We start from the raw sequence: 13,651 nt of genomic DNA, 5'->3' as shown, positions 1-13,651 counted from the left end.
CATTCTCACTTCCATACAGTCGATTCTCAAGATTTTTTTGTCTGGCCCAAGTTCCTTCTTGACCTTTAATCTCCCATCCTGAACGGCGTGTACAATAGACCTCTCAAACTTCAGTGACATATGAAGCAAGGCTCTTGCTATCTAATAGTGGATTTATTCTCTCTAGCCCTCAAGTCCTCCCTTCTTCTCCATTTCCCTATTACTGCTGGAGATACCGCCATCCTCTGGCTCACAACCCAGATTGTCATCATTGACTCATCACTCCCTCACCTCCCCCACCTTTTCCTCCTCCTCCCCCCAACCCAAGGAGTTCTCAAGCCCGGCTGTTTGTACCTTTGCTTGTATATACCCCTTTCTCTCCTCCAACGCTGCCAGCAGACTGTGCAGACCCTTATCACTTCACGCCTGGACCATCGGAATATTCTGCTCGCTGATCTTCCTGCTTCAAGTCTTTCTTCATTCCAGTGCATCCCCCACTCAGTTATCAAAGAGATCTCCCTAAATTACCAGTCTGACCATGCCACCCTCTTCTCACCACAACTTCAGTAGCTCCCTACTGCCTCTCAGATCAAGTATAAAGCGTGTTTGATTTTTAAGTCCTTCTAGTTAGTCCCTGGTTCCTCCTTCCCTTTCCAGTCTCCTTCCTCACACCTCCTATCCATGAACTTGGAGATCCAATGACACTGACCTCCATGTTGTTCCTGTGTAACAGTAATGGGAATTTGAAGATCTTCCCTGTCCCTTTATAGGGCTAGAGGGAATCTGAAGATCTCCCCTGCTTTGAAGGTAAACTCTGCCCCCTAATAGGCTGATTGTAATCACATGGAGCCTGTGGTGTGAGGAGTTTGCTGAAGGGAAGCACAGCCCACAGGAAGCTGGAGTCAGAGCTAGCAAGACAATGAGGGAGAGAGGACGCTCAGGCAAGGAGTCAAGACAGGCTCGTGAGTAAATATGGATCTTATACTGGTTTGTGGGAGGGCTGAAGGCTGCTGTGGATTTCTGTTGTGATGGCTTGTTAACTTCTTTTCTACTGTGATGGAATCTGTTGCCTGGTTTTGGGATCTGGTTTTCTGGTGTCTAAATAAATGCTTTGCTTCTGTCCTCTATTTGGAGAGTCTGCTATATTTTGTGATCGAGTACCATGCAGGAATGTTCATAGTCACTGTGGGTGCTGTAAATACTGCACTGGCACTGCACCGTGGCTTTAGTACTTTCTGTCCCACCTAGTTTCCACCTCCTCTTTTCTCTAGCTTGCTTCAAGTCTCAGTTACAATCTCTACCTCCCTGCCTCTGCTTTCCTGGTCTCCACAACGCTGGTGCCTTCCTTCTGGCATACATCTTGTTTGTTCTTTGTTATTTATAGGTTGTTTTCCCCATTAGACTAAGTTTAATAAGAGCAGGGCCTTTTTTTTTTAAGCCTTTCTTGGCAACCTCAGTATAATGTCTGAGAAATAGTAGGCCCTTAATAAATGCTTATTGATTGACTGGATGATTACTAACTACATGGCTTCAAGGTGGATTCAAATGGTATGATTTTATTTAATTTTCTATCTAGGTCCTTTGGTGATTACCTTTGAAATACATGGTAATTCAGTTAGATTGTAAAGGAGTCCATGATGACAGCTGTCACAAAAATCTCCCTTTCACCTGACCCTTACATGTCACTTAAGTAAGGGCAGTGACATGATGGTTTCTTAGGAGCTGAGAATTCATATGCTTCTTATGTTTAAAAATGATACAACATTTTGAAAAAAGCATCATTTATTTCAAAGTACAATGCAAAGTTGTATTTTAAGAAATACACATTTCAATCTTGTATCTCAAGACTTGGCTATGTGCATTTCAGTTGAACTTTAAAATGAATTCAGGTTTACAAATGTTCCATACCTCAAGTACAAACAGCACAGAAAACGTCTAATGGATGGTCTCAACAGAATGTTCTCACATTCATCCACTTTTGTTCGACATTGCCTTACATTTCTGTAATCTGCTTTTAAATGAAGACAGCCTTACTTTAAAAAAATACTCTGTATTTTCAGCACAAAGTGCGTATATATTTCTTTAAATTAGATTTTGGCGCATAATACTGGGAAAAATTATTTAAGAACCAAACCTGTTAATTTAATAAAACTGTCACATGCCAGGACTTCTGAATAACTCAAATTATTTCTTTAGATGTAATGTCAAATTTTTGTTTGTACAGCAAATAAAAGGACTGATGACAAAAATTTTGATAATAATGAAGTTGCTCAGATTTACAGGTCTTATTGGAGGACCATGGTAGCTAAACCCAGACTTAAGCACAACAGCAAATCTCACACTATCATAATTGCAAGAAAGATTTGAAAGGAACAAAGTGATAAAAAGCCTGACTTGCTCATAACTGTTTTGCACGGGTATGGATTGGGAAGGGAAGGCAAGATGGATGAGAGGAGGAAAGGGTGGGAAGCGGTGAGAGTAATGGCCTAAAGATGTCTCAAAAATTGGCAAATCATGATCTGGATGAGTACCTTTTTTTACCCAATTTTAATTCTCATGAGGAAAGTGTGAATTTGACCAAGGATCAGAGCTTCTTCTTCCAATTGTTGGACTCCATATACGCCATGGATTATAGGTCTGTCCCACGTCGTCAGCCGGGTTGGAGAGCGCAGGGGCAGGAGGAGTGGGGGAGTTTTCATTGCCCATCAGATCAATGCTTGACAGTGTATTCGCTGGAGTGGCGAAAGGAAGGGAACTGTTGAGATTGCTTGACCAAATGGAATTGCTAAACGGGGTGGAGGCGGACCACAGGCTACTGGAGCTGCCGAGGATTGACTGCACAAAAAAAAAAAGTTCATACACATGATCATTTGAACTTTAATGTCTATGTAATGTTAATGACAATACAGGAAGAACGCCATAGGTTACTTTCTGTTTATCGGAATTTAAAACACTTATCAGAGATGTTAGATCTATATTCTAGCGACAGAGCCCTGATAGTCTAAAGACAGGTCATGGTACCTTTAAAACTGTGATTCTCATTTAAAACCAAATATTAGAAACTAGGCCGCTTATATGTTTACTTTTTTTCTTTAATGCCGTAATATAGGTTTTTCTACCAATAAAAATGAATTTTGTTAAGAAATTTTCTTACAGGATCACATAATGGGGGATTAAAAAACGCATATGTAGGGCGGCTAGGTGGTGCAGTGAATAGAGCACTGGCCCTGGAGTCAGGAGGGCCTGGGTTCGGATCCGGCCTCAGACACTTAACACAAAAAATAGCCGTGTGACCTTGGGCAAGTCACTTAACCCCAATTGCCCCCCAAAAAGAAAAAAAAAAAAATGCACATGTGGAATGCTAAAATGTTTCTGCATTCCAGGTTCTGTTAAAAGAAAAAAAAACCAGAATAAATTAAATTCTAGTTTACTAGAGAAGCCTACTTTACCTAGAAAACTGTAGCCAGGTCTCAATCTGGCCTATTATACAATACAACAATAATTTGGTAAGTAGCCATGTAAAAAGTAGCCTCCACCCTTTCGGTAATTAGAGAAATTTTGAAATAAGATGATAATTGCTCCAATTTGTCAAGAGAAGAATATGACTCAGCAACAACAAAAACAGAGAATTCGGGTGTTTAATCAGCTGTTCTACCTAGAACTTGACCTTCCCCAAAGTCCCATCTGATGGCATAAGGTACAAAGACCCCTCCATGGATGTGTCTAGGGTTTTTTTCTGGTGGTGGAGGTGGAGTAACAAGTATATCTTAGTTGTGTGCCAGCAGCAAGGTGAATGTATTACAGAAAGTTGGGGAGCAGGAGGGCTCACCTTCAGCTTCAGTTGATAACACTCCTATTTGATGGGTATAAAACTATTTGAAATTATGCTTGGATCTCAACAGTGGCAATGTTAGTGAGCGATGACAATAATTCTGAAGAACAGTGGTACTTACTGAAGTCGTATGAGTTGGGGAACCTGAACTAGTGGGCCAAGAAGGGGCGGAGTCGGTGGCTGAAGTGTCCCAAAGGTAGGAGGGGACATGGCTAAATTCACTCCAGTTTCTTTGGGTATCCTGACTGAAGGAAGGCCGAGACAGCCCAAGCTTGCTGAAAACCTCTGAAAAGAAACAACAGTGGCAGATCCTGTCTTCATTATCCAAGTGTTACTCAGACCCTGATGGCGAACTTAAAAGATAACAATGATTCATTTGATAAATACCTGAGGAGTGTCTGCTGTATGCTAGGCACATAGCTTAGTCCTGTCCCATAATTTTAAGAAGTCCCATTGTACTGTGCATACTTGCAATGGACAGTTTTAAAGTAAGAGTATCTACATGTCAATAAGTTGCATTAAAACGGAATTTCCAAGCATTATTAGGTAATGCTACATCTGTCACTTTCTTAATATGCAGGCATAACAAGAAAAGGCAGTTAGGAAGGAATTCGGTATAACAGCTTGTGTGACCCCAGAAGTCAGTATTTTGGAGAAATTTTGCTTCATTGTTTTCAATGATGGTGCTATTGTATATGGAGAAAAATCATTTTCTAAAACTAAACTTTGAGATGAGGTGAGTAGGAAAAATCTTTCCATGTGAAGGTTCCTGCCATTATCCTTTGACTTCTTCCATAAGAAGCATAATATTGTGATTAATAAGGCACTAAGAAGTTCCTAACTCCAAGGGTGAGTATAGAGATTAAGGAAACTCCAAAAGTAAAAAGTAAAAAAGCCCACTACCCCTAAACAAGGGGTTCTAAATTTAGGTATAGATTTCAGGGGATCTGTGAGCTTGGATGGGAAAAAGAAATCTTATCTTTACTGTCACTTGCCTCTAACTGAAATGCATTTTCTTCAATTATCTAAAAACATTCTGAGAAAAGGGTTCATAACATACAAAGCCCCAAACTTTTGTTTTAATTCATTTCTATGCAGAGGAATAATGCTAATCTTCTTCTCTCAAGACAGAATACTATTTCTTATACTTCTATGAGTCCTGGGCTACACTTAAAACAATATTATTTTCAGATCTCTATTAAAATGACATCGCATTTAAAATCTTTCTTTACACAGGTTCTGAGCCATCCACTTTCATTCCTTCCTTCTTGGCTTATACTGAAAAGAATGAGCTATTTTGTCTATCCCAAGGCTGATTAGTTACTAGTTTTGTGTCAAACACTCACCGCCAGTTAGATTAAAAGAATTCCCAAAGGCTGAGAATGAATTGAGAGGTGTAAAGTCGGGGCTGCTTGGGTTGCTGATGGGACTCCACAAACCAGAGCTAGGTAATACAGGAAGAAAATGCAATATACAAAAATGAATAAATGTTAGTGAAAACAAATTCATTATAAAAAATATGATAAACTGGCTTGGGCAATCAAATATTAAAACAAAAAACCAAGTAACTGAAGAGTGGGATATACCACAATGGTTTATTTGTGGATTTCTAGAAGTTCAGGAATGTTTATACAGTATAGCTGATAATTCTAGGAAGGAGACTTGGCAAAAAAAATGAATATTTTTTTATACTTAGGATTTAAAGAAATTTCTAAATTTTTGATCATATGTTGTAAAATATTTTGGGAAAAATTTAGCAACCAATGAATACTATCTACTGAGTACCTAATAAGTGCATAGCATTGTACAAAAGTTTTCACTTTTGCTTAAAAAAAAAAAAAGTTTGGGGCAGCCAGGTAGCACAGCGATTTAGAGCAACGGCCCCAGAGTCGGGATGACTTGGGATCAAATCCAGGCTCAGACACTTAGCACCCACCCAGAAACACCTGGCCGTGTAACCTTGAGCAAGTTACTTAACCCCAATTGCTTAAAAAAAAAAAGTGGGTGCCATCCACCAAAGAGAAATCTTACCATTTATAATTAGACATGCTATGAGATACACATTTATTTTATTTCAATATGTTTTCTCCTCTAGTCTCTCATAATTGGATCTCATCCTTGTAATAGAGCCTAACAAAGTGGAACAATAAGCATGCACTTAAAATGGCAGCCAAATATCACTTCAATACTGTATCTATCACATAGGAAGTTTCAGTCACGACAGCCTCCTCTCGCACCAAACACAAGCTGGAGTGTTTCTCATTCTGGTATCAGAAAATCCCCTGAGGAAAGAGCCAAGTAGCTTCCTCATCTCTGCTTCTAAACAACTGACTGACGTTGGGAAATTGGATTAAGATACTTAGCAATATAACTGCTCAGTAGGGTTGAAAAATGCAATGGATATTTTATTTTAGACAAAAGCAAGCACAACAGCTTGATACCATTTCTGATAAACATTCTTACTTGTAATTCAGGGACAAATGCCCTGAGGCATGTCTAAGTATGAACTATATACCTGATTGGAAGTAAACGCGTTAATAGTTAGAAATGGAAAAGGAATGATACCTGTCTGAGCCGTCGCTGTCAACAGGCGTGTGAGAGATGCTGATGCTGCCAGAAATGTCTGCTTTACTCGAAGACATTTTTGTTAGTCCACTCCCACCTGCAGCAATGAAAACCAATTAAGTCAAATTAAAGTCCAATGAGATTAAAGATAATTAGGCAATATATTGTAATTGTTATTGTTTAAAAAATATGATCAATTACCTGGGCTTTTGTCATAACCCGCCGCAACTGCTGCAAATGTAGGGTTGCCATTTCTGCCTGGAAGGGAAGCTGTCTTTGACAGCTTGTGTTTGTTACTATTAGGCTGCTTCATTTCCGATTCACTTAGATGAAAGAAAATGAGCAAAAACTAATCATTATATAATTTATTTAATAATACTATATAATTACATAAGCGTCAGAAGGAGTCTACATTCACTCATTTCAGAAATGAAGTGAATACCTTAAGACTCTAGTTTTAGAACTTCGGGCCCCTGAGATACGCAAAGTCTCTTCCACGAAAATGATGAACCTTTAGGGGCTCGCCCATATCCCACAAGCTGGAAGCAGCAGCGTTAGCCCTGGAATCCAAGCCCCTTCTGTTACTTAATTATGCTGGGGGTGACCTCAGTTTGGTCACATGGTCTTTGAGTCTTTTTCAAATCTCTAAATCCTCTAATTCCTGAGTCCTTTACAGTAGTGGTATTAAACTCAGAACTGGGAACCATAGGATTCCTGAGGAAACTGCACAGTGACTTGGTTTTTAAAATGTAATATTTTTGTCTTTTTTTTGGAGGGAAGGTGGGGCAATTGGGGTTAAGTGACTTGTCCAAGGTCACACGGCTAGTAAGTGTCTGAGGCATGAGCTCAGGTCCTCCTGACTCCAGGGCTGGTGCTCTATTCACTGCGCCTCCTAGTTGATATGTTTTATTATATTTTTATTTATTTTGCTATTATTTCCCAATTACGTTTTAATTTGGGTTGGGCTGCCCGAAGTCACTTGTATAAGTCCTTTGGTGGTATTCTAGTCCTTTGCAAGCTAACACCACAAAAATACTTTGGGGCCTCTGAAAAAACTAGAATTCATGGGTTTAGGTAAGAAATAAGTAAAAAGTCATCAAGGAATCGACTTGGTGAAGGGATTACAACAGTCTAAGAATGTGAAAAAGGAGAAAATGTAGAGAGTCTTCTCTTTATCTTATGACTTTTAAAGACTATAGAAAAATAAATGACTCAACAGTTTTTCCAACAGATTCCTTATAATCAAATGACTGTTTCACAAATAAAATTACCTATTCGAGAACTTAAAATCAAGAACTAAACTGACGTAACAATAATACATCATTACAGAATGCCTCAAACTGGGAAAAAACTGAATTATCTTTGATCAGTCTCCAGCTATTTGTTTCTGAGGGCCAACAGGGGTTAAGTGACTTGCCCAAGGTCACACAGCTAGTAAGTGTCTGAGGCATGAATTCAGGTCCTCCAGATTCCAGGGCCGGTGCCACCTAAGCTGCCCCTCCAGCCTGTAGTTATAGAAAATTCCATTTTGTTTACGATGTCAGTATTAAATATGTAACAGAAACGAGGCTAACCGGTTTTCTTCCTTAAAAGTAAAACTATTTCAATGCACCTACAAATGGGTATGCCTAAAAAGTCTTTTTAACAGGTGGTAGAGATTTGCACTTACTTGCTGGTATGGCTGTTGACAATACTGCTGTAAGAACCTCGGGGCACATAGGAGAAAGATGCAGGGGGTGGAGAGGGAGAGGCGTGTGTTGGTGAGGTCTGTCGTTGCTTCAAGAAAATGTCTGCGTTGAGGGTTTGCAGAGACAATTTATAAAGACTATCAGTAGCTGAGAAATCAAAAAGAGGCCTTGTTAATTTAATACCTTCATTCTTATTCCATCAGTCTTACCGTGAGGTAAAGCTTGAGCAGCACCATTTGTAGAGGCTTGAAGCCCAATGTATGGAAGGCAAGGATTGAAAGCTAATACACACCTCTGCAACGAGGCTGCAGAGATGATACGTTCCCCATTTGACCCCATCTGAGCTCAAGGATGGTCAAAACCTCAGATTTTGCCGGGTTCTCATGGCTCTGCTACCACTTTGCTTCCTTCACCTCTTTCTATGTCTGACAGAGGAGGTAAGGAGGCCTCTAGCTCCCAGGTAACAGAAGCAACAGCATGGAGACCAGCAAGACTCACCACGACTCCAAAGCGGGCAGACGCTCTGATCTGCTCATACCTTGCATATTGTCCCTTACGGGTAATTTTACACGCAGACACTGCTAAGAACAAACCCCTAATTGTTCTAAGGATGTTTTATAAGGCCCTGTTATCAAGATTGTTCCTATTCATGTACCTCTCACATGGAGGTCTCAGCTGTACACGGAGAAAATGCTTCTGGCTCTTGAAAAGCTGTTTCTAAAAACTGATTGAATTATTTTACACAGAGAGAAACACTTTTATCAAAATACAGTTGTTCTGAGTCCAGAGACAATATATCTCCTCTTAGGTTGATGTTTAAATTGTGCAGTCCACCATTACAGCACTTTCCAATGAAAATTCTATCAAATTTCCTTTCCATAGCTTTCTATTTGTTTCTGCCTGTCGTAACTGATGTAATTAATATTTCTCGGACATAAAACTACTGACATCTCCTAAATATCTCCAACAGAGTTCACCAATCTTTGTTGTTTGACAGCTTGAATAAGAAATTCCTTCTGGCACTAACAGAAGGTCCAATGTTCACGTGGAGGAGAAGAAAGAAAAAAAGGAGAAAAATAAAGGGAATAAGAGAGTAGGTGCCAAGTAAAAGAATGAGAGGGACCAATAAGAAGGTCGGGAACAGTACGGCTTCGAATGCCCTTTCTTAACACTAAGGCTAGAGCCATTGCTAGTCTTAAACGTTGATTACTTACTAGCATAAATGACAGCTTCACGCCCCACCTTCCTAGTCTGATGAGAACAGTAATAACATTAATGGAAAAGATGTGTTTCCCTTCCACAGAGCCAGTTATTGGCAGAGCTTCGAGCGCTGCAGCAGGATTAACGAGGCTGGCCATGAACCGCTCCCACCACGCATGGCGCTGTTGGGCTCAGACGGAGGTGCTTCACCATCCAAGACACAGCCTTCCTCACCGGTGCAAAGCAGGAGCTGTCCAACACACTGCCAATGTGTAGCTTGTGCAAAGTTCTTTCCCTCATTAGATTGTGACACCCTCCAGGGCAGGCACTGTCTTGTTTTTCTCTGTATACACTGAGTTTAGCACAGACCCTAGTTATACAGTAGGTGCTCAATGTTTATTAACTGACCTCATTTTTCAGAAGCAAAATCTGAGATCTAAAGAGGTTAAATGTTTTGCCCAAAGTTACGCTCGTAGTAATAGACAGTGCTGGAAGCATGATGTGATAGAACTGTCATACTACACAATCCATATTAATACTTATCAGCAACCTGATCGACGGACAAAGATCTTATATTCAGATGATCAGGAGTGTAAGTTAATGTCTGCAGACTATCTACTAACTGAAGGATTCATAGCATTTACTACCCACCCTTTTTGGGTGAGAGTCTGCCACTATAACTGAAGGAAGGATCTGCCATTTTGAATTTTATTTTGTCTCATGAGTCTCCATGGCTGAACAGCGATCACCCTACTAGTGACAGTCAGTGGCCAGACCTGTCCTCACAGCCTTTCTTGTTCAGCAGACCCTGTGCTCATTTCCATTCTATGGGCACAGCCTCGGAGAACCTCGGGTCACTCTCATGCCTGAATGAGGCATGGCAGAAGGACTTCGAGGTTTCCACACTTTAACATATTCCAATGGTCCTTTGGTACTACACCTTCCTTCCTTCTCCATGATCTCTTCTCTAATAAAAAGTAGACAAAATATAGGATCAAGATAGAATGGCCAAGACAAAACAAAAATGCCCACTGCAAGGTCTAATGCCTCTATTGTGTGCCTAGTATAACATCCTCATTGGTATCTTTGATTTTATTGTCTTTCGTTTTAGATCCCTATTTCATGTCCTCGGCAAGTCTGTGACTTCTATACAGCATGGCCCTATACTGCTTACACAGATGGCGCTTACTTTAAATCATAATAGGCTTAAGTTAACAACTAAGGTAAAAGAAATTAGTAGAGAAAGTAATAAAATCCAAATTCGGTTAAAATATTGATACAAAGAATTACATTTTAAACGCACTATTTAAAGGATGTCAATATTAAATCCTTTTGTAAAGCAAAGGAGACTTGAAAGGTGAATAATCATCACCCCCTAACTTGTTTTGTAAATGCAGAATTTTGCGCGACAGGTTTTCTTAAAGCAATGTGCACTAGTTTTTATAAAAACTGTACAGATACAATATTAATTTTTCTTCATCATTAAATAGACTACTTTGGTCTCTAAGTCAGTGTACTTACAGCTGCCGGTTTTATTAATTGGCACAGAATCCCACTCTGGTGGGGGAGAGTCTTTCTCCCCTTCTGAGCTGCTGGTGTTGCCTAGTTCTTGACCACCAGGGAGAAATTTTGCTAGGGCAGGCGGCCTGTTGTCCACTAACTTATTATTTGTACCTGCATAAAATCAAAATAGTAACACGGCCATTAATGCAAGAGAATCCTCCTCTCCCACCCCATTTCAAAACATACCTCTTAATATATTCATATACCGAGGAATCAAGAAACCAATCAATGTGGCTTCTAAGCAGTGTTTTTATTTTTACCATCAAAACACAAAAGGGATATCTGTAAGATCAAAATGAACGATACCTCTTGTTTTCTGTGGATTTCGTGATTTAGATGCACTTGTCAATGTATGCTGCTGAAGAGGACTCTTGGTTGGGAGGTTTTTGCGCTGTTTATTTTCCATTGGTGGAATATATGGCAGCTCCAAGGAACTGAAATGCAATCATGGGTGTGAGATTCAGATTGATCCCTTTGGTTTTATGCCTGTTCAATGCCTGGACAGGAGCGTCACTTGACATTTTAAAGGATTTAAAGAAAAATTTTAAGGGATGCTTTTGATAACGTATAAATATGTATGGATTATGTTGAACCCTTTAGAGTCACTGAAAATGTACATTTTAAAACTGTTTCTGTTAAGTGCAGCTATTTACAGGCAGACCTCAATTTAGGAATGAGTTGTGTTTGTTTGTAAGCCAACCATCTGGAATTCAAAAATAGTCTTATAGAAATAATGTTACAAATGATGAGTAAGATTCCCAGAATAGCAAAAAATAAATCTCCTGTTAATGTAATTTAACTAGTTTGACTTGTGGAAGTGAGGTCACATGGTACAAGAAGTAAAAGGGAAATAACATCCTCCCTTTTCCTGGGATCAGTGCTGGAACTAGGAAAAATTTCTGAGAGAGAAGTTTGTCTTTGGCGCCCTCCCTCTGCTTAATGCTCCCCTCCAGAGTTACCCTCAGTATCTCCGCAGTATCTGCCCAGGTGTGTACTAACTAACCATGTGAAATGCTTCAAAATTATCTGCCTTCCTACCCTACAGTCAAAGCTCCTATTCCCACAGGATAGATAATCTCATCTGGATAATAATAATCATTTATATAAGGCTTTAAGGTTTACAAAGCGCTGTGCTATTGTCATTTGAGCTTTACAATAATGTGGGGAGGTAGATACTTTTATTATCCCCATTTTATAGATGAGGAACTGAGGCACAGCGAGGTTAAGTGACTTGCCCAGGGCCACACAGCTAGCAGGTGTCTAAGGCTGGATTTGAATTTCAGTCTTCCATACTTCAGGCCAGTGCTCAATCTCCTATACCACCTAGCTACCTCTTAGGTTAGGTTAAAAGCCCCAGGACGTAATCATTTCAGATTAAGGTGAGAGTGACGGATTGTCCTAAAGTTCCCCAAGAGTATTTCTATTTTTACAAAATAGTGTTCTAAACTCATAGAATTTCAGAACAAAGTGAAATAAAACAGTTTATGAGACCTCAGAGTCCACTGCTCAGATTAAATCTCCTGAAGCAATTCATAGTTTTCTTAGTTTCTTTTTTACTTACGCTTCTGAGCCCACAGACTTGTTTCAACTCTGGCCTCCCAGCAACCACCATCTTTAATAAACTGCTTCGATGAGAGCTGCCCTAAAGTCTCTGGCAGTGTTGGGGTATGTGCAGTGGTACAGAAGACAGGCATCTGTGTAGTGCGTTTAAGTTAGGGATGGACAGTGTCTGCACCACAGTACTTTTCTGGCATTGCAGTGGTAGTTTGCATATAATTTTAAAGGCTGACAATCATTTTACGTGTTTACTCTGTACTTTTCCAAAGTACTGAAAGAGCTCTAGTATGAAATAAATCTTTTGGTATCTCAAAATTACCGATCAGTAAGGCTGTGTGACCCTACTATGCAAAGGGGCTCATGTTGGAGAGATAAAAATGAAACCGTTCAGGTACCATGTTTTATTTAATTCTACAAAAGTAATGTCACTTGATATTTTCCTGTTCTGTTCTTGCCCTCTAGTGACACATTTCAAAGAGATCTTAAGATTTATGAGATCAACGAGTGCACAGGAGAATGATAAAATGAATACAGTGAAGTGTTGTGATGTATTCTTTGGAGTTCACGCAACAGGACTGTGATTACTATTTGAAATGAAAATATTACTAAGCTCCTCGAATAGGGCCTGATATTGTGACATTTTATGCCAAGTTCCAAGCCATAATGGATGGTATTACCTGTAGTGTGACTTCAGTATTTATTACATAGTTCATCTTAGAATACCAATTGATATTAAGTCCAATTATTACTGCTGCTGTTGTTTTTTATTGGACCTGTCATTTCATCTATTTAATGCATTCTCAGTGAGGAATATCTCCTTCCAGTGCGGTTTGAGACCTACTCTGTAACTTAGAAGTCTTAAAAAGTTTCTCGGGAATAATGAGAAATTAGTGACCAACAGATGCAATTTTCATGAACAAAAAAAGAAACATCCTATTTTTGGAATTGGAAGGACCTTTGAGAGCACACAGGTTAACGGCCTCATGTTTATGGATGGAGAAAGGTGACAGAGGTTTTCTGACCTGATCATGGTCACACTGGTGGAAAGTGGCAATGCTGGCAATGGAAATCAGGATCTCTGACTCCATTTCAAGAGCTCCTTTCCCAGCATATTACCATGTAAAAGCCCGGATCACTGAGGTCTCCCTATAGAAGTTCTCTGAATGAGAAGTTGCAACCACAAGACCAAAAGACAAGACACACACACACACACACACACACACACACACACACACACACACACACACACACACACACACACACACAC

The 13,651-nt window shown here is 39.7% G+C and overlaps 1 protein-coding gene across 2 annotated transcripts in view; it reads right to left on the bottom strand.

Annotated features, from left to right (window-relative positions):
- Positions 1 to 1,743: 1,743 nt before the first annotated feature.
- The window catches only part of TMEM131 (transmembrane protein 131), a 255,926-nt gene continuing 244,018 nt past the window's right edge, over positions 1,744 to 13,651 (bottom strand). For both annotated transcript variants that reach the window (XM_069072955.1, XM_069072956.1), the window contains 8 exons: positions 11,134 to 11,261; positions 10,786 to 10,938; positions 8,046 to 8,211; positions 6,578 to 6,699; positions 6,377 to 6,473; positions 5,158 to 5,255; positions 3,933 to 4,096; positions 1,744 to 2,814 (listed from right to left, as the gene is read on the bottom strand). In XM_069072955.1, coding sequence (XP_068929056.1) covers positions 2,527 to 2,814; positions 3,933 to 4,096; positions 5,158 to 5,255; positions 6,377 to 6,473; positions 6,578 to 6,699; positions 8,046 to 8,211; positions 10,786 to 10,938; positions 11,134 to 11,261 — 1,216 coding nt within the window. In that variant the 3' untranslated portion in view covers positions 1,744 to 2,526. The remainder of the gene's footprint in view (positions 2,815 to 3,932; positions 4,097 to 5,157; positions 5,256 to 6,376; positions 6,474 to 6,577; positions 6,700 to 8,045; positions 8,212 to 10,785; positions 10,939 to 11,133; positions 11,262 to 13,651) is intronic.

The sequence above is a fragment of the Petaurus breviceps genome, unplaced genomic scaffold, assembly GCF_028583685.1.
Source record: "Petaurus breviceps papuanus isolate PSGF00001 unplaced genomic scaffold, PetGlider_PUasm1.0 90849, whole genome shotgun sequence".
In the NCBI taxonomy this organism is placed as follows: domain Eukaryota; kingdom Metazoa; phylum Chordata; class Mammalia; order Diprotodontia; family Petauridae; genus Petaurus; species Petaurus breviceps.
This window is presented reverse-complemented; position numbering and strand designations above follow the sequence as displayed.